This window comes from Anomalospiza imberbis, chromosome 1 (assembly GCF_031753505.1).
Source record: "Anomalospiza imberbis isolate Cuckoo-Finch-1a 21T00152 chromosome 1, ASM3175350v1, whole genome shotgun sequence".
NCBI lineage: Eukaryota > Metazoa > Chordata > Aves > Passeriformes > Viduidae > Anomalospiza > Anomalospiza imberbis.
This window is the reverse complement of record NC_089681.1, coordinates 70,683,841-70,705,628: the sequence shown is the minus strand read 5'-3', so window position 1 is coordinate 70,705,628 and position 21,788 is coordinate 70,683,841. Positions and strand designations below refer to the sequence as shown.

The 21,788-nt window shown below is 35.6% G+C and overlaps 1 protein-coding gene across 1 annotated transcript in view; it reads left to right on the top strand.

Annotated features, from left to right (window-relative positions):
* ABCA13 (ATP binding cassette subfamily A member 13) overlaps positions 1-21,788 on the top strand; it is a 164,633-nt gene that overhangs the window by 13,480 nt on the left and 129,365 nt on the right. Inside the window, exons 7-17 of the mRNA XM_068185206.1 lie at positions 122-237; positions 1,247-1,380; positions 3,142-3,306; positions 4,816-5,018; positions 6,967-11,658; positions 12,861-12,967; positions 14,768-14,886; positions 16,196-16,368; positions 17,551-17,627; positions 17,851-17,972; positions 20,546-20,740. Of these exons, the coding sequence (XP_068041307.1) occupies positions 122-237; positions 1,247-1,380; positions 3,142-3,306; positions 4,816-5,018; positions 6,967-11,658; positions 12,861-12,967; positions 14,768-14,886; positions 16,196-16,368; positions 17,551-17,627; positions 17,851-17,972; positions 20,546-20,740 (6,103 nt within the window). The remainder of the gene's footprint in view (positions 1-121; positions 238-1,246; positions 1,381-3,141; positions 3,307-4,815; positions 5,019-6,966; positions 11,659-12,860; positions 12,968-14,767; positions 14,887-16,195; positions 16,369-17,550; positions 17,628-17,850; positions 17,973-20,545; positions 20,741-21,788) is intronic.

The following is a 21,788-nucleotide window of genomic DNA, read 5'->3' as shown; positions in this document are numbered from 1 at the left end:
TTTTCAACAGTAAAAAAGTGTTTTATTATTCAGTTGCTTGAAGGTTGTCTCTTTCCAGCAAGTCTTTTCAGGTTTTGGGGTATATAGAGAGCTTGATTTTTGTTTTATTTTCCACTTTCAGTACCTTAGCATCACTGAAGGATTTAGCCATGATGCCGCTGGGCCAAAATTTCTATGAAGTGGTGAAAATGGCAGTGAATTTGACTGCTGCATCACTACAGGATAGGAGCTTAGAAGGTAAAAAATTTACTTCAGATTTTCTTTGAACTACGTAATAAGCATGCTGGGAAATAGATGATATTAACTTTGGACCTTCTGCTAAGTTCCCGATATGCAGAGCCCAGACTTTATTGCTGTAGTGCTAATCCACTTCTTTACTGATCTGATTTTTAAATACCAATACTGATAACTCAATTTTATCAGACTCTGGCAACTATCAGATAAACAAAACATCAGATAAACTGGTCTAATACATAGTGTTTAGAATGGTCATGGTTTAGCAATGAATTTTGGAGAGAGACTAATTTTGTTTTGGACATGCATGTTAAGCATTATGACTTGTTTACTTTTAGCTTCATTCTTCTGTTCTCATAAATTCTGCTGTCAGCTGAAGGGTTATATTTCTCCATCTACTGCTTCACTATGGAAGATGAGTTTAATTGGAGAAGGTAGCCTGGCCCCAGAAAACAAGAAAAGGGCAGGGGCAAGTTTCATGGGCTAACTGAAGCACACGATGTATAGGTGCAGCTGTCTGCTTGGTGTGGAAGGTCAGGCTAAGAGTAATATGCAGTCTAAATCCCACTTCACCTGCAAAAGTCAAGGCTGATGTGAGAGAAAGGTGAAGTGCTGAAGCCCTTGCACAGAGGATGAACTTGACTTCTCTGGAACTTCTGGTATTCTCCCATTGCTCTCTTTCTCAGTAGTGATTCATACCCAGTTCATACACACACCCTTGCATGCCTCTGTGCAATTCAGAATGGTACCCTACTGAATTTGCTGGCAATTGCTATGCAGAGGAATCCCACCATCATCATATCAAGTGCTGAAATGCCATCACATTAACTGACTTTACCACTAGTGCAATCATGGGTTTTAGCCTAGGTAAATTTGTGTTTAGGTGCACACATTCTGCTATCCCCAAAAAAGTTGGGAACATGGTACTTGGATCTCAACAAGCGAGAACCACCAAGAAATGACATGAATAAAAAGACTTAAATACATAAACAAAAGATTTCCTTTCTTTCAGGTTTTCAATACAATCTTTCTTTCGGGGATGTTTTGTGGAATCCACTTGCTGTGAAAGCAGAACTTGAATCCAGGTTTGGTTTTGATGGCCCTCGTGTTGAGAAGCTGTTAAGTTATACAGCACAATTAACAGAGGTAAATCACTTAAAATTTTGGTGTCTATGTCTTTGATTTTTTTTTTTTTTTAATTTGTACCCTAATGTATTTTACTGCATTACAGAAGCCTAGCTTTGTGAAGCAGCTACAAGGTTCTGGCTTCATTCCCATCAAATAAATGTTTAGCTTTAGCTGAAATCTCTGCACGTGAAGATACTGACAGGTCTAGTTGTATACACTAATGAATTTATGCTTCTCTGAAGTCACAGCTGTGTGACTTCAGAGTCCAGTGTTTATTATCCAAACCTATGGAGAATTTGGAGGATTGCTCCACTAAGCTTTTAAACCAAATCCTTGATTTGAGTCTGACAGGATTACCTTGTCTGGTAGCATTTTTCATCTTGTTTGCTGGACAAAGAATGACTGTCTCTTCTGTGTATAAATTAAGGGAGACCAAGAGTCCTTTCTTCTCAGTTGTGCAGTCTTGATATGAATGTACTAGACTGAGTTGTCTCAGTGGTGCTTAATCAAATATCCTGGTGATGCATCACATTTAGAAGAAAATCTTTCTTCAGATAAGGCATTCTAACCTATCCTCTAGAGCAAAGCGGTCTGTTGTGGTGGTCTGGTTTGACCGCAGAAAACTGGGAACATCTTTTGAATTTGTACTTAAGTCCACAGTTTCTTTAATAGAACATGTTGGTATTTATGTGAAATCTGTTTGTTCTTTGCAGAGCAGTACAGTTTTCTATACTCCAGAAGAGCTCATTGTAAAAATAGCTGATTTAAACAAATGGGTAAATTATAAAAAAAAACCCTTGACTTTTGGATGGCCTTTTAAAGGAAATATCATGGCCTTTTAGTGAAATATCAGTGATGGCCTTTTTGATTAAATGAACTGCATTCAGCTGCAGGTTGGTAGCTGTGGTTGACTGTGAAATCCCAGGCTACTCACATGGTAATTATTTAAACTAGTATCTCAATATTTTGTGCTTGCGTTAGAACAATGAAGACCACAAAAAACTATGAAAGCAGATATGGAAGCCTGGATAATGTTTGTTTGGAGCCCTTCAATTCTGTATCTAATGTCCCATTTTGTTTACTGTCAAAACACATGCAAAACTTCATGAATTCTCTGGTCAAAGTTGAAAGGAGCAAGGATGTAAAGGATCTCAGAAAGCCAACAACAGAATTAAAATGTGTGGCATTGTTTTTGTAAGCTTTAATAATATTTATAGGCTTGGGAGTATTTAATTATTTATCACAGAATTTAAAAATTAGGTCTATGACGAAAAAATTCAGTTCCCTTGGCCACTCTCTTGAAACCCACCAACCTCAATTTAAATCTAGTCTGCTGCGTGTAATCACTGGTTGAGAATCATCATTGTACTAAGAGCTTTTTATATAACTAATTTTTTTACTTGTGAATTTGCTCTAATATAGTTATTCTACTGTAGGGGTACTGTATCATAGTCAAGTTAGTTCAGTGCCAGCCTGCAAATTACTGTAGAAGTAGCAACACTAGTGTAGCTACAAGGTGGAAATTCCTTGCCTATACAACTCCATCATTTTGCCCGCTCTATGAGCACCTTAATGGGGCCACTGGTATTTTATACAGCAGCTTGCATGTGGAGTACTTTGAAGTATGTGCCTGGGAATGTGAGGCTGGGTTAAATGGGATTTATTCTTGCTGAAGAGGCTATGTGTTATTCTTATTTTCACTAGATAAGTAAGTTGATAGGAGAGATAACACTCAGCAATGCTCTTGAAATACTCATCAATTCCTTGTGTCCTTGCCAGATTCCCACAGGAGAGACACTGGAACAGTTTGTGTGCTCTGCTCTGGCTATTGTCCCAGAAGATGAAGCAAACAAAGAGAAAAATGGAGAGGGCTGCAATTCTGCACAGCATGAGGCCAAAATGTATCTTGTTCATGCTGTCAGCAAGTTCAAACTCTATGCATGGGTAACTTTAATAAGTTAATAGTTTGAATTCCCAGTTTTTGCATGTAGGTTGTCAGCAGTAACTCAGTTAAGAGATCTAAGTTATCTATAAAATTGTTTTCATAAACTTTCTTGATAGAAAAATGAAATAATCCTTATAAAGAATCATTACAGTGGAAGTATAATCTATCATCATGTGTCCACTTAATCAGATTTTCTCATTAACAGAGATTCAGATTTGAAATGTAATAGGGAATGTAATGAAATATACTGCAATGCAGAGGCCTGTCAGAGGAAACTGCTTACTGTTCCAGTAAACATTTACTGTTCCACCCGAGACTGAATGTTGGAAAAAACTGAAAATTGACTAGACACCTCTTAATTTATATCTAAATTAATAGATATTTAATTAATTATTTTTTCCCCTTCACTGTCTCTGGCAATGGTGTCTGAAGCAAGATAAAAGTAAACCTCCAGTAGAGACTTTTAAAATTCTGCTCTGGCAGAATAGCTTGCCGTGAATTCTCTGTAATGACATATGTGCAGTTGCATGGACTAAAGAATAAAACATTCACATATGTCCTAAGAAAAACACCCAGCTACCTTAACACTGGTATTTGTTTTTATACTGAAACATCATGTTTTTCTCCATTAAAGATAAGAGAAGAATCATGCATCAAGATGCTCTGGAGATGTTTGCAATATTATTTAAAGAAAACATGTAGTGTTTCCTATGTATTTCCTTAAAAATGTAATCTTTGAGAAGGTTTCCCTGCTGTATGATGAAGTATGAAATAGGATGTAATAATTCAGTATGATTGCCAAAACTAATGCACTAATTTCCCTGTAATAAAATTCAGTAATAATTTCAGCCATGATTTTAAAACTCTTAGCATGGGTTAACAATCTTATTATGGGAACCAGAAATACTGTAAGCTGCTGGCCACTGTGAATTATCTTGGTGAACAGAATATCTCTTAGAGTAAATCTGTTACATTCAGCTGGCATTAAAAAGAAAGGTAATAGTGAAGGAAAGGAGAGCAGTCAGTAGTTTTGGCTAAGCCTTGTTGTGCTTATTTTTGGGCTACACAATGGGAGCATGCAGGCTTCTTCATCATCTCTGTGTTATGGGACTCCAAAAACATTAAGGCTGCTATCTTCCAACATATGGGCAGTGTAGGCAGAAGTCTGGTAAAAGAAGCCTGAGTAGTCGGCTGTGGAGGTCAGCTTTTGGTTGATTTCAGCCTCAGTCCATCTTTTTTCCATTCTTGGGTCTTTAGGCAAGGTCAGCACCACACAGGATGTCAATTGTCTGTGTGCTGTAACCCTTACATTGTAAACTTGAGTGTCAGTCAAAACTGTATTGAAAATCAACCTTTGTCACGTCAGTCATTTCAGAGTCTAGAGAGGTTGTTAGGGAGAAATTTTGCTATCGTTGATTGTGTGAATTTTTTCAAGACATGCAAATTCTGTGTACTGCCTAAGAAAGCTTTGATTTACAAGATGTTCTGTTTTGCATTCAATCCACTAGGTACTTGAGCAATGGCTCGACAGCAGCAGTCTCTCTCAGAATCTCCTTCTTGATCTTAGAAGAATCATGGCTGATTTAATGTCTCAATTTCTAGATGACAGAGATGACAGGAAACTTTTTTCAGAGATAAATACCCTGATCCAACAATGGAATGAGAAATCAGATGCCTATTTTTCAAAAGGATATGTTTCATCTCATGATTGGTAAATTATACGTATCTTTCTGCAATTTGTCTTATAAAATTAGATCAACCTAAATATTCATTTTCACTTTTCATTTAATTGATTTCTGGTTTTTGTCTGTTTTGTGTTTTTATTTTTATCCTGTAGTTCAAAACCTTGTATACAGTCAAATAATTGTGCTAATGCTTACATATTCTGGAAAAGAAATTAAGTTTGTGCTTTAGAGTATCGCTTCCTACAGGTTCAGCAGAGGATATTACTACTACATGATCAGGACTCACAGGAATCAGGAGCTGTGGATAACTGGCATTTTGAGCTAGGACACAAATTAGTTATCTAATTCTGCGAACAAAGTTGAATTCCCATAAGTAGTTGGTGTGACTTAGTAATGCTTCTCATGTATAGCAAGTCCAGTGCATGTGAAATATTTAGAATTTTTATTGTAGAAGTCAACACAGTTGTGCAGGAGGTCTTGTAACAGAAGCCTTCAGCAACAGCTACAGCCTATGGAAAATGGAATTTTAAGCACATAGAATTAGTTGTACATAATGTAGTTTGCAATCTCATCTAGGACAATCTGAGTCTATGATTTCTTTTGATGTTTTTGCACTTTCCTTACAGTTTCAAGTTCTCTGTTTGGTTCATGACGGAATAAAAATGTAAACACTTTATATGAAGATGTGGCTGTAAGCCCTGTACTTATTAAGAATTTTATGTTTTGTCAAGTTGTTTAAATATTCCTGATCTGGAAGGTTCTACAGAAGAGTTAAGCTGCACATAAAGGGAGTAAATGTTTGTCAGAGTTGGCAGAGGCTCAAGAAAGGTCCATGGCAAGGCACAGGAACTGATACTTCCCTCTTTCTAACCACACAGTGGATGACTTGCATCGTTTCTGGGAGTTATAATATTTGCCTCAGTTTCTCATTGCTTGTAATTACTTGTTCATATCAAACACTATAATCGAAGGAGATATGATTCATGTTATACAAGTCAACATCTCAGGATACATCTGAAAGAAACAATCCATTATCAACTAGTAAGAGAGAGATTGCAGTCAAATTCTTCAAAAATTTAGTAGGTGTTTTGAAATTTGGTTCTAGTTTATAAAAGGAAACTGCTGTGCTGCTGCAGTTGTAAGCAACAATGAAGTATTTTTTCAGCTGTTTTACCCTTTTGTTTGCAGTACACAATGTTTTTGAGCTCTACCTCTGTTGATTGCAGAGTATGGAGAGAAAGAAAATATATTTAAGGAGAAGATATTTTCAACTTGAGGCCATTACATTCAAAGGCTCTTTCTTCCATGCACATCCTCTTGACCAGTCTTATTGGGCTAGTAATTGTTTTTTATCTTGATAAATAATACTGATACAATAAAAACATCAGTGGGTGCATTCCAATTTTCACTGTGATTTTGTGGTTTTGTAGATATTAAAATAGCAGTGTTCAGCTATCAGGCAGCCAATTGGAATATTTTAGCTTTCAATAATTATGAGAAAACAAAAAATTCCTTAGAATTCATAGAAAAATAGAGGTTTTTATTGATTTTACTGATACATTCCTGTCTCTAAAATAATTAGTCTGTGGAACATAAAATCTTTGTTGTTTTCAGCAGCTGAAAATGTGATGTACTCAAAGGTGTTGTACTCTTTGCGGCTTACAAGCTTGATTATAAGTACTGATAAATGCACAATTTTTTAACTGCTGTCTACAGTCAGGTTTTGATTTGAATGAGGCTGTGACTTTCCAGTAGGGATTTTGCACATTTTTTGAAACCCAAAGCAATTGTCGAGTTTTGCTAATTCAGATTTTGTGATGATTAATTTGTGACTGCTATTTAAATTATATTTGGAATGTCCTTGAATTAAGTAAATAAACCTAGATTCTAACATTTAAATAATATATAGTTAAAAAATTATTGTCTGCCTGCTAGGTAACTAACAAGAAAAAAACTTATGATTATTTTTTTCAGGATTTTGATGTCTTTCAAAGAGTTTTTGAAGACAGAAGAAAACTTAAGGACTTCTGGTGTAAAGAAAATGGATCCTCTTTTTCATCTTGTAGAAGTCATAGAAAAATTTATAATGTTTGATTCCTCAGTTTCTTCAAATAAGTCTCTAATTGAAAATGCCTTGAATAATGCAATTATATGGATAAAAATTTTTTTTGAGGGGGAGGAATCTGCCACCAATTTCTCACTTGCAGTTTCTGAACTCCATAATGACCTACAAAAAAATTTCCAGCCTCTTCAGAGCACCTGGACAAAAAAGAAGACAGAACTTTTCTGGCAGCTAGTAGAAATTGTATTCCATGAACTAGAGTCTAGGCTTTCTCTCTTGAGTCTTGTAGAAGAGGAAGAGGCAATTGAGACCTTATCTAGAATTTTATCTTCTATTACAGAAAATAAAATCTATAGTAGAAGTATGGTGCTGCTCAAAAAGATTCTGACTGATTGGCCAGAAATAAATATTACAGCTTTGGACCACTTAAAACAATTCAGTGGACACTTCCAAAGAAATATCTATGAAGTTGAGTCATTGTCTGGTGATCATGTCAATGTCTCATTTAGCACAATTCCTGGAGTGAGTAATAATGCATCTTTTATGTATAAGGTACAAGAATTAGGAGAAATTGTGCATGATTTCCTCAGAAATATCCAAAAATTAAACAGTACTATTGTGGCCTCAGTTGTTCCGAAAATTCTCTCTCTGTATCAGAATGATGATCTGGTTTTAAATATTAAGAGCAATAACACTCTGTTAAAACTGCTTTATGAAGCTTCAAAAAGTATGTCATCTTCTCAAGTATGGCATGATTTGCAAAATAAGGAACTAGTTTTTGATTTTCTGTTCGAAACTTTTGATCTTCTCTGGAATCTCACCAGTAAGTCTCTCTGTGAAAAATTACTATTAATTTACAACTACACAGAGTTTCAGGCACAGTTTCTTGCACAGAATGGAAAAAAAGATATACAAGTCATTTATGACACTCTGAGCAGCCTTAAAACTTTATTTATAGATGAAGAGCTCCAAAGAGCTCTCTTATGTTATTTGGAAGAGTTTCTTGACCTGCCTCCAGAATGCCTGGTAAATAATGGATGCACTGATTTCTATCTAGCAAACATGAGTTCAGTAGAACATTCAGCAGAGGTTTATGACTTACTTCTGCTTCCATTGGACAGTGTCCTGTCTGATGTAACAAACTGGGGAGATAAGGTAACTGTGCCTTCTGCTTTGCACTGCACTTTTACATGGCTTCAGGCGTGGACAGAGATTTTTGAAGAGGCATCGGAAATCTTAAATTTGAATTCAACTTATTTTGTTTGCCTAAGAGATGATTTGGCATATCTCTCTGAAAACTTTTTAAATGTAACTCAAGATGAACTGTGCAATAATACAACTATGGCTATTGTTGAAGCTACAGGAGCAGCAATGAAGCTTTTAAAAGCTGTTTTTCAGGAAAATGGCAATTTAAATGACTTGAAAGATTTTGAGACTTTCCTTGTTAATCTTCAAAGGGTAATTAACAATGCATTTGAAGTCACAAACTTGCTTAAAGATAGCAGTTTAGAAAGTGTTTTAGAGACAATGGGAGCTGTGATAACTAAAATGCAGAAATCTATACTGAAGATTGTTAACGAAGAGTCTTTGAATTCTTGGCTTGATGCTTTCATCTTGGGAGGATCTGAGGGAGAAGATAAGGGTGCTGGTGTATTTTCTATTGAAAATTCCCTTTCTACTATTCTTAAGCTCTCCCAAGAGGAACTGGAAATGATTCTCACTGAGATAAATGACATATCTGCTTTTTTAAAAAGTGTACCTCAAGATAAATATATGGTTTGTATCAGCATTTTCCAGAATATTACCAAACTAATTTTGGGTAATAGACTGAAAGACAGAAGCTACTTGCAAACAAATTTTTCATCTCATCTTAACTCCTTTCTAGACTTTTATAGTACAATGGATGAAGCAGAGGGTTGTAACACATGGGTATATGGATTAAGTAATCTCACTGAAAAATACAAGTCACCTTCCCACCTTGAAAGTGCAAGACATATTTTTTTTCTTCTGAAATCTCTGGGAAATGCTGAGACAGATGTTAAGCTAATGAATGTGATGTACTTTGTTAATTTGGTTTTTAATTTGACACTTCCTGAATGTTCCCTAGGTACGTCTAATGTGATTTGTGCAAGTGTTTATTTCAATATCATAGCAAAAACTTTGAAACTTATTCTCCCCGAACTTTATGTAAAACATGACATTAATGTGCTTGAATTTATTTTTAATCTTTTAAATAATTCTGGAGAGAAAATTCAGACCATTATCAGTGATTTAGTTGGGAGCTCATTGTATATGTCAAATAAGACCCATTTTAGTCAGTCAATCCGTGGTTTTAACAGGACTTCAAGAATGCTCCTTAATCCTTTTCACCACATTCATCTTATATCAGTGGAACTTTTGTCAGAAATTCAAAGTCTTCTGAAAAATAAAACTTTTGAATTACAAGAAAACAGCTCCTCTCATTTGGACAATGAGATCGAACCTTTCTTGCATGGGAAAAATATCAGTTTGCTGATGGAGATCGTTCAATATATGATTAGAAAACTTGACTCAAATTTGCAGAACAAACACAAAACATTTCCTCAGAAACTGATGGAAACAGCAGGTCTGAATATTGAACTGGTAAGGAAGGCACTTGAAATTTTCAAGTCTCCTACTTTTATTGTCTTTCCATTAAGAGATGAAACGGAGTTTCTAAAGCATATAGTTGCCTTGGTGCAAAACATGAGAAACATGGATGTTGAGTTTTTGATAAGTAGATTCAAACAGATCCAGGAGAACCTAGAAAATTTCTTTAAAAATATCAAACCTTTTAACCTTGGGAACTCTGGGTTAGGTACTTTAACAGACTGGTGGGATGCATTTGAGAACATATCATGTTACTGGAACCTGACTGGTGTACACCAAATAACACAGCTTTTTGAACAAGATGAGCTCTACAATACAAAAGATGTGTTCAGCCTCGTCTTTGATGTCATCAGCCTTACAGAAAGATTGGCTTATGAAAACATTACAGAAGCACTAACTGAAATATATGCTTTCATACTGACTCAGGAAGAAAAAATGTCAATGTTTACTGATGAGGAGTTCTCTAACCAAGTTGAAGGTCTTCTAATGTTGCTGGAGACATTGGCAGACATCTCCAATGAACCTGGAGAGACCTCTGTTTGTTTTTCTGCAGCGTTCTGCTGGACTCTCACAACAGCAACACCTCTGAGTGATCCCACTGTTAAACCTTGTGACTTGGTGCACACCAATTCTACTCTTGATTACAATGCAGTCATTGAAGTCATTAAGGAGCTTAAACTCATTACTCTGGATGATGGGTTTGCTTGTTCTATGGAGGACATTCAGATGGACATTACTCGCAATCTGACTTGCTTTTTTCATCAGATTAAAGAATGGAACTCTATAGTTTTGAAGTTTTCTGAGCTCCATCACATAAATAACTCAGTTCTCAAAGAACTGCTAGATTTTTGGAATGAGCTATCCCTTTATGCTGTGCCACTGCAGGTGAATAATACACATGCAATCAATTGTTCCTCCACATCAAAGAGCCAAATGGCTTTACAAATCATAGAAACTCTGGGCAGCATTTCAGTGTCAGAAATGGAGATGGCCAAAAGTCTTCTTGAACAGCTGAATAATCTTTATGGTGGCCTAAGTTGGAAGAGAGAGTCAAGAACATCACTTAAGAGTGTTCTTACTAATGTTAAGAATATGACCAGTGAAGTTTCCAGACTCCTGAATAATGAAGCCGTCCTTTCTTTTCTTTCTGTAATTCAGCCTTTAATGATGTTGTCATCTGTTGGAAACCAGACACATGCAATGCTTATGACAATATCAGCTTTAAGTGGGAACATCAATATATCTGACAACTTTGAGAACTTCTTGTTTCCTCTAGTTACAAGCATAGAAAATTTATTGGTGAATTTTAGTATTAGGCACTTACTTGTGGTGATAGATCAAGGGGTTCAATTACTAAAGTTGGCCACTGGACAGTCCTCTTCAATGGCGCCTGATGTTTTACTAGAGCAGTTTAAGACATCATCTGAAGATGCTATATCAAGAAATTTTGAAGATATACAAGACATCGTGAAGATCATTCTATGCGCGTGTAATGATAAAAATTATTCTAAAATAATGCATGCCCTATTTCTCCTTATGACTAATGAAAGTTCATCAAATGACCTACTGCTGGCTGTTAAAGATATTATTGCCTTTCTGGAGCTATTCCAAAATATGTCTAAGAAGGACCATGCTGGTATGTTGTTTGGTGACAGTCATTTTAGCAGAGAGAAATTGAATAATACTCACCCTGCTTTTTCAGTTTTGCTAAACAGCCTCCTTCATATAATTGCTGATCTTGATGTTGTAGAAGAAGCTTTGCATACAAACAATACTGAACTTCATAAAATTGACTTAATTGATTCATTTTTTTATAATGCACCATATAGAGACACTTCTACTCAGTCCCAAAGCAGAACTCTGGAGATCATGCAAGAGATTTTGCGAATAATATTTCAGTCCACTGGCGAACATGACATGAATAAAATAAAACTCTTACTGATGAATTTGCATAAGGATGTAATGGCAGAACTGAGGTAAGTGCTTTCCATGTACTCATTTTGGGAAGTGTGCTGACAATGACAGAAGGACTCTCTGTTTATGAACAGCTCAATCAAAACTTTTATTAAGTTAATTAGTGTTTCAATTCATATTTGTTCCAACTTATGTTGTTCAGGCCAGCTGTATTTGGTATCAGAACACATTGTGTGGACCAGATTGTTGTTTTTAGCTTATGTTTACGATATGTGCTAAGTCTCATGTATTGACACTTGAATTAGTTTCTTTGGAATTATTATAGAAACAATTATTTGAAGATACTTGTGTTTTAAAATCCTTGCAGTTCTGAATACTGAACCCCCACTAATGGGCAGGCAACAGTAATTTTTGTTTTTGGAGCTAAATGTTAAGGAATGCTTGAGCCTAATTCTTTATGGTGTGTGTGGAGGTTTTTTTCTATATCCAAATACAGCTACATAAAGTTTCTTTAACTTAAATTTGTTGATGTCTTATGGCTATTGTGTTAAATCGTTCAGTTTAACAAATGCAGTGTCTGAAGGAATCTCGAACCCACAATCACATTTATCTGATTACTCAGATCACATGTAATCCAGAAGAAGAGGAAACTGCTTCTGATTTACTGATGGTTTACTTAATAAAAAGGCTGCTAGGCTGGAGTTGCTGCATTTAAACAAAATTGAATGAACCACAAGTTGATTGTTCCAAACAGCTCTAGGGTATCTTGCTGGTGGAGCTACTGGTCCGACTGACATATACCAGCTAAGAAATGGCATTGTAAAGTAGATGCTGTGGTATGGTATTTTCACCTTTTTGATTAATTTTATGTAAATACATAAAACCATTGTTGTTCAGGGTCAAGTATTAACTTAATCAGTTGAAAAATATCAAAAGCAAGTACTAGAAAAATTGTTTATTTTCCCTACATGCTGATTATCTGCTCTTAACCATCAAGTCAGTATATTCTGTGGGCTCTCAGCATTTCTGAAGCTATTACAATTTTGCTTATTTTGTGAAAGTATTTTCTGGCATTCCTAGGGTATATTTTTTTTAACACGGAAGTATTATATTCTGATTTTGAAACAGTTCAAACAAATGTAATAACTATTAATATTGAAATCCTTGTGTGGTTCATTGAAGACTGCATTTATGCATTGTCACTTGAAATTTTTCTGTGGTCCCCTTGGAATGAAAATAATCTTTTCTTATTATGTTTCTACAGAGCATCAAAAATCTGCAACATTCTTCAGGAACATTTATACCCTGATAGTGTCGCACTATTGCAGAAATTGCAATTTATCATTTTGAATATTCTCAAAACATTTTCAGGTTGGTTACCACAGTAGTGACTCTGAGTCCCCAGGTATTAATGCTGTTAAGGCTTTACTCTAAGCAAGCTTTTGTACAAATAAGGTAATTTGGGTGATGCCAAGTAAAGCAAGCATACTGATGCCTGGAAATTAAACCAACAGAGGCACATGAAGAAATTTGATACAGATCGTAAAAAGGGATGATTTCTTTCGAGGGTGTTCACATAGATTTAAAATCAAAGTGAAAGCAGGAGATCTTGCTGCTCCTCCTCAGCTAGTAAGCTGAGTCAAGTCACAGGGTCTTTTTTTTAATGAGCCAGACTTGCCACAGGGCAGCGTGTAGCTGACAGTAAGGAAAAATGGGGCAGGTATTTAAAGGAAGTAGCATGTCCCACTTCTGGCTTTGTCATGCCAGTGAATTGGCTACCTGTAGCTGAAAAACTTCACCTTCAAAAAATTGTTCAAATTTAATGTGTTACCTTGTTTTATTTCTTCTGTATCTGCTCCCAAGTTGTGCACTTTAAGAAAGGCTAGAACCTCTCAGTATAGATATGGACCTGAGTATAATTTCATATTATGTTTTCTTTGGGCAACAAAAGCCAATGCTTTTCAAAGCTCATATTTTAGCCAACTATGCCCAGAATTGTTTGCAAAGAGTGGTTAGGAGACATTAACCTGCCCTTCTAGGGCAAGGGATAAAATCTGTAATGTCTTATGCCAAATTAATTTCCAAAAGAGTGTAAAATGTGATTACAACTCAGTTTTGACTGTTTTCTCTACTCTCCTGTGATGGATGTAGTTCCAAAGAGTAAAACAGTAGTGACGTTGAGCTAGGATAAGTGATGCCGAAATTTTGTAGCCAGGTACCTGTGTTCTGTCCTTGACCTGTGGAGAACAGTCTGTTTATAGAGAGAACTGAGATTAGGGAACTAAATTCCTGTAATTCTCATTTCAGTCCTCTATTTGTGAGAATGTTTCATAATGTTTAATTTGTTACAGAAAATATTATGAAACTGAATGAGAAAAGAGGAAAACTGCTTGATTTGGTTTGATTTGAGGAATAGTCTTGTATTACTTCTATGAGCAAGATCAAGATTTGCTTGTTTTAGAAGCAGTGTTTAATGTTTGTTATTCTTCCTACTTGACTTAAGAAGCAAACTTAAGGAAAAAAAAACCCTATAGGTGAAAAAATTACCTTCACTACTATCCCACGTACAAACCCACTGCAGACAGCAGAAAGGAGTTTTTTTCCAAGGATATGGTGCCTGCAAGCTTGGGTAGAAACAGTCTCCATGGACAACCAGGAGGATAATACTATTGGCCTATATGGGTTCATTATCCCAAGATATGGAAAATGCTTCTGTAATGCTGTTTCACTCCCCTTGTAGTTTGGGTTGGAAAGTTACTGTTCACTGGAGGGTTAGTAACATCCAGGTGTTCCTAGAGGGAAATAGCATCAGGGGAGCCTGCCTGAGGGAAAGGTAAATCTGGTTAATATCCTCAGCTTCTCACTTATGCTTCTTGCTCATGAAGAGCAAATAGGAAATTTTCTTCTCTGATTCTGTAGCAGGTAGGGATACTCTTATTATTGATCAGGAAAATATTATGGAGAAGAGTAACTGAAATTGAATCAAACCAGCCTTTCTTCTCCTCTGAAATGATACATAAATTTAGTTAGAAATATTTCTCTGTGCCTTAACACATCAGATGTTCCTTCCTTTTAAAAAAAATTCTCTCCCTTACTTGTTGGCTAGCTTTAAATTTGATTTGAAGTTTTTTTTTTTTTAATCTGATTAAATCTGGACATTTTCTCTTACAGAAGAACCCATTGTCTTTAGCAATATTTTCTGTGCCATTACAAAGTGTAAAGATGGATTAATGAGTCACTTGCTTCTTGCTGTCTTTGAAGGGATTGCTGTGGCTCAAGATCATTATCAGGTCTGACTGATTCCCTCACCTACAAGTGTAATTTACAGCATGCATTAAACTTTGGAAACTAAAGAAAGTTCCCTTTTTTTCCCCACTGTCTGAATGACAAGTCTCTACAGTGGCTATCCAAACCTGAGGTTTAAATAGGTATATAGCTCTGATAATTTTGATAGAGATACCCAGAAGAAATTGCTTAAATAAACATTGGTGAGCTTTACAAGCTGTAAGTATGACTTTGAATTATGAGAAGTCCTATAACTAGGATAGTTGGATTGTCAATCAATGTGAAATAGCAGCCAATTTTTAATTTCTTTAAATTATGTCATTCTGCTAATTTAATGAGTTATAGTACATTTATACTTTTAAATCTTCACAGGAACATTTGTGAAATTAAACTAGAAACAAATAATCTTCTTAGCCAGAATAATTCCAGCTAAAATAGCAGTTGTGATTACCAGTTAGGTTTAGTCTGTTTTTCTTTAACATTAAATTGCCAGCAGGTGAGAGTAATATTTGGCAAATAGAAACTCACCTGGAGTTGGAAGCAGGCCTTTGGATAGCACATCTGTGTGCACACAAATTAGTGTGCTGTACACAGACAAAATACTAAAGTCATGCTTTTTAGTATAGAATCTGTCTTCTCTTTATTAAATAACTCTGCTGCTTTGTCTACCTGGACATTTTTCTGATACAAACAGCAATGTGTTAAAGTGAAGAGGTGACAAGTGGCATCACTCATATACCACAGCAGACTTTTGCAGGCCAAATGTGTTTGTGTAGTCACCACCCTTCCATGACCTACTTCTGTAAATATTAAAAAAGTTAGCAAAATCAAAATTGTAAATATTCAGGCAAAAATAAAAAAGTGCATATTATACAGAGTGTAATGCATGAAAAACTTTGGATATGAGGATCCAGATATTTTGGTTTGTTGAATCAAAACTGATGTTCAAACAAGTTTTTTTGGAAAGAGATAAAAATGGTCAGACTAAAATAAAAAAAAAAAGAAAAAAGAACAGCTCATTTTATTTTGAAACAAATTTTAAAAATGTTGGCATTTCTATTAGTGGATGACTCTCCTTGATAGGCTAGTTCAAATTCCCGATCTGATTGTTTCCTAAACAGAAATATTTGAAAATTCCTTCCTTCTTGAAAACGTTTTATTCAAGTTTCAGTTAATCATACAATGGTTAAGAGAATATTACCTTACTCATATTCTCATTTGAAACTACGAATCATCTAGTTGCCAAGGGCTGCTATTTCAAACTATAAGACAATTTCATGAATTTACTAACCATGTGATCACCATATTCTGCAGGATATTGGAAGATATTTGCCAACTTTCAACAAGGGGGATTGTGAGAGTATGGCATATATAAACCAAAAACTTTCCAATGCTTTGGAGAGCTTTGTGGGAGCCTTGCAGAATACCAGCAGTGACAGCTGTGAATGCCAGCTGATGTTGGGGAGCATCCAGAGACGACTGCAAATGTAAAGCCTTTCACATTTTGGTACCCCAAATGGTTCTTCATCATTAGTGATGTTCTGTGCATATGTCTGTGTTCTAAATGAAGTAATTACAGGAGAGATACTGTTTTTTAAAGATTTGTTCATTTGACTTAAAACTGAGTGGGTAAAATGTACAAGTTATTTAAGTAATTTAGAATAACTGAATACTTCTAAAAACCCTTACATTTTTTGCTGAGCACTTGTAGCAGATCTTGCTGCTCCACCAGCTGAATGCTTTGGATCAGAACTAAGGAAAACTTTCAATTTCCTGTGACTTCATTTAGGTCAAAATTTTGATATCCAATTTTTTTATATATAGCTCTTTTGTTATGACTTTTCCTCTTAATAGCTGAATATCTTTTTGTGAAATATTAAGCATTCAGGTCAGTTCAGCAGTTTGACGCGTTAGAAATGCAGTACAGTGACTGTAAACTGATCAGATTGAAGTCCAAACAACTTCTGATAGTTATTTGCATGGGGAAAACCATTCGATTTATGTAAAGCTGCTACTACAGAGTATTTCAAATTTGCAATCAGCTAGAAGTAGACATTGTTATAATTGTTGCTGTACTGGTTTGACTGTTGGATTGTTTTCATAACAGGTTTGAATGGTGTCTGTGAATTACAGTAATAATACAGAAAAACTTGAGCCTAGATGCTGCTCCTAAATACTATGGGCTGCAGTTTTGAAGAGAAAATAGTATCTAATGTGTGCATACTCTTTATTACTTAAATTATAATTAGATAGACATTTTTTCATCCTGAACTGCAGTGATTTGTATCTCTAGGTTTAAAAATGTGTGTTCAGTAAGAAACATGGACGTGAGATTGCTAGACCTGTCCTTCTCTATCAACTACTGTTTGCTAGGGCCCTTAGTCATTATGGGCAACTATCTCTACATATGTACATATGTAGAGATATACATGTGTAGCTCTACATATGCAGCCTCATTTAGGCAGGAAATATGATGATCACTGCTCCATATAAATACCACATAAGCAGGTCTGTAGAGGTGCTGACTGCATGCACAGTGTGTGCACACAGAGCATAGTGGGACCCTATTGCCTCTTTTAGTCCTGTTTCACTGTTCATGTTTGTCTAATTACATTGAAATGCCAATGACTTGGTTCTGACAACTTATGAAACTAAGGTTATCGTTCCAGGGTGACTGAAAATTTGGAGCTACAAATGTCAGAAAATCCAGTGGCAGCTTTCTTCAGCAATTTTAATCTTTTGAATGGTGGGTTCCAGTTTTCTTCACCTTTTCTATAAGTCACTTTAGTGTAATTTTGTAGGATAATAACTGTTTCTTGTTCTCTCAACTTCAAAGGGGCACTGTTTATGGAGACTATTGACATAAGGCAATATTGTCACTCACAGTGAATTGAATGGAAAGGATAGAATATGTAGGAAATCTAATTAATATATTTGGTGTTGTTGGTACTATTTTCTTTCTCTTCCAGATGTGAAAGTCAAAGATTTTGTGCAGAATATTACTCAATTGAGGCTGGACATTGGTTCTTCTGTCAATATTTCTGAAGAAACTTTCAATACCCTCTTGGAAGCCAGTGTCTCTCATTCAGAGGTAAAAGATCAAAAAGAGGTATCAAATTAGTGGGTCAACCTATAGCATGGTGTGCCAGCTGAAGTAAAACAAACAACGTTGTTTGTGTGGAATCTTGTATTTTCACTTATCACTTCCATGTGAAGTACTTTGGGAGTTTTAGGACATTAAAGTAATAACGTGATGCGTTAAGAGATCAATTTATAGTAGTATTATTCCTCTGATCTAAATAGCACTGCTTCATTAATTTCAGCAGTGTTTTACCCTCTTGTGCTGACACAGAATTGGAGCTTTTCTGTCTTGGTATTGTAGAAAAGATAAAGGTTTCTGGAGATATAATTTTGTACCTTACCAGCTCTGCTCCTTGTGGTATGGAGTTGTCTTGTGTGTATATTTTTAAAATTGCTTTGTGTGTTCCTCAGTCTTCTTACATTATCTTACCATTGTCTTGCTTTACTTTCACTTCGAGGTGTTGACTTTTGAGTGTTGTAAATTTTCTGAGGGAAAGGCTGTGTGTTACCATTGCTTTTTATTGTGATCCCAGCAATCAGTCGAAATCATGAGAAATGCCAGCTGGCTAACAGATTCTCTGTGCTGCGAGTGTCTGTTGAAGAGCTGGGGCTACATTTGGTGTAGATTGGTCAGCTCAGTCAAGCAGCCACTGGGTGTCAGTGATGCTCCGCTTGCAGGAACCGCCGCAAGCTCTGTTCGTGAAAAGTGCAGCATTAAAAAGGCAGTTCAGACCATCATAACTACTTATAGATGATTTGTTCTTTTGCTTCTGTGGCAGTGTGACTGCCTTTATTGTTAGCTTGTTATTGTGATACCACTAAATGGTAATGAGAGAAATCATCTGAAAGCAATTCAGCTAAATGGGATTCAGTGCACCTTTGATCTTTTGGAATAATAATGCTAATTGGCTGAATTGTAAAATTGCTTTCCATCATTACTTTTTGCCAGTCTTATGTAGAGCTTAGATATATACACATGTCTCACATTTGGATAATGATACAGATTTTTTTGTTTGCTTAGTGCTTAAATCCTCCCCCAGTCCAACTGGAGCATTAAAGGCGTGTACCTCTTGCTGATCATGAAAGCTGCACAATTACTTTCTAGAGCTATGGGTGTACTTTCTATGAGCTATATTTTAGCTCACAAGTACTTTTTATGAGCTATATTTTAGGCATGCCCATTATGTTTATTGTCTATAAAGCCACTGTCTGATAACCTAATGATAGCTATAAGCCCATTGTAGCCCTATATTTCTGTGATTATATACTACTACTGTGCTTGCCTCTGGAACAGTAAGAGTAAGCCTGGGAATTTTTTGTGCTTATTGTTTTACCCATAATTTCTGCCGCGATGTTGTGTTCTGGCCATGCTCATTGCCATGTGATGAATTGATTTGAAATCACTTAAAACTTGTAACCTGAAGACTATACGCATTCATTTACTGAATGTAGGAGTTTGGATTAGCTCTGGTACTCAGAAGGCTGCAAGGAAAGTTCAGAGGAAGTTAACCAAGGGGATAAACCATAGAATGTGTTAAAACTGTGCTGAAATGGTGATATTCATGTGAGGCACATTTGAAATAAATTTCAAATTGCATCATAGTCAAATTTCCTCCCCAGCAAGAAGTCCAAATCAGTATCATTTTATGCTGCTCAGAGAAAAATGTTTGTAATTATTTTCCTTGAACGCACACACAAAAAAGTGAATCTTTAAATAGATAGAAAACCTTGTAGAATCACAAAGGAAAAATTCTGTTCCAGAATAAATATCAAAAAAATCAAATTATTAAGTTGGAAAATAAAATGTTCATAGGAATTAAAGAGTTAAATTGCATATCCTGACTGGATACTGTTAGCAGCAAGAGATGCATTCAGTGGAGGCAGTAGAGGGAGATTTTGTTCTAAGTATTACAATGGAACCCTGTTTTTTGGCTCCTATAGGCTCCTAAAAAACTTGTAATTTTTCTGGACTTGTTGAGAATGGGTAGTTTAGAACTCCTGAGATATGTGGACTTCAAGCACTTGCCATTGTCCAAGATGGTTTTATTATAGTCTCACCCAGGGTCTGTGTAGGCATTTATCCCTTCATCTGCTATTAAATAATACTTTAAAGCAGTGTTTAACTAAGAAATGTGAGCTGGCTCAGAGTAGATGTTATGCCATATAGGCATCCCTAAGTGTTAAATTTGTGTGTCCTTTGAAAGAAGGAAGAACTGTATTGTTTGATGTTAGTGATTCACATGCCTAGATTTTGATCTTCAGGTGTTTCTGCAGCAGAGGTGTGTATCTGCTAGGATTATGTTCAGCATTGTAAATATGCCTGCTTATGGTATGAATGCTCAAGAATGAGTGATTGACCTGTGAAAAATGAAAGCAAATCCTTTTCTTCATCCTTTTAAACGTATAAGGAGTATAAAGTAAGAACATAGCAATCTGATATAAAGCTGTATGGTTTATTATTTCAGGTCTGTTGGTGCCTGCAAATTGTCATGTTACTGTGACACAAATTTTCACATTATTTACTATAAGAAAAGGTGATGCATTTCAGGGAGAAACATTTTTAATACACATATGTTGTGATAGGTTCTTTACAGTGCCTTTGTGGTAGCTTTAACTGGAAGATGTGATGAAGAAGTACTCAGCCTGCTGCTAAAGCTCCCTGAAAACAATAGAACTTCCCTGGTAGTGGAAGAATTATGCTCTTTACCAGCACTGGACTTGTATACCATGTTTGTATTGATTATACAAAATTTGAATGTACGTCACATCATTTACAAGGTAAGATGCTTTATTGGAAGGTGGTATGAAACATACAGGTAGATAGATTAATAGTTCTGTTATTTCTTCAGATGTTCTTTCTCCATGAAAGCAAACAGTGGACATATGGCATTTTTTGTCTTTGTTTGGCTCCCTAAAATGTAACAGTTGAAGAATAGGGCTGATAGATACTTCCTCAGGTAAATTATCACTGAGTAGTTAATTACAAAAGTTTTGCAAAAAACACAGGCAGTCAAAGTCATATTTTTATTAATCTTTAGCAGAGTTTGCAGTTCATGCAGTCACTTCATTATTTGTAAGGGTGGAAGACTGATCTGACAACATTTGAACAAAAAAGCCAGCATAGGAGCTCACATCACAAGAATGACAAAACTATTTTCTAGGAAGAATTCATAGCACTGTGGATGCAAATGTCTGTAGCACAACTGTATTATCTGTACAGCTGTAGATAATCTGGAATCAAGTATGGGTATTCATTGAGATAATGGTTTTATCTGTAAGAGCAGAATTATTGAATGGGATAGTTAGAAGACATTTAGTTCAGTTCTTTTGGGGGTAATTGATTGACAGAACATAAAATGTGAGCATGAATAGCTTAAATATCCTTATAACATTGTGAGGAATAATGGTTTGTTCTAAAGCCATAGGGGTCTTGTTGTGTTCTGGATGTATCAGGTTGCATACTGGATGCTGCATGCTCAGTTAAACAGATTAGAAATAGAATTTTAAAAAACAAGACAATTTCCCACAGTAGGTAAAGATACCAGAGGGGAAAGAAAAGATTTTACTTCCTGAATTATCTGCAAACTTAGAAGGGGAAAAAAAATAGAAGAAAATAAACCAATGCTTGTTCTGATTAATGTTTCTACTGAACTCTACGGAAACCTAATCAAATCCTAGCAAAGAGTAAAAAATATTGTCAGGTCATCCTAAATTAAAATGGAAGTTCTGCTACTTTTTTAGCCAAATAAGATTTTTTTTATGGGTCTCTTTCATTTTTTTTTTTTTCTTTTTTTAAACTATGTAAGGCTGAGTAGAAAATCAAGCA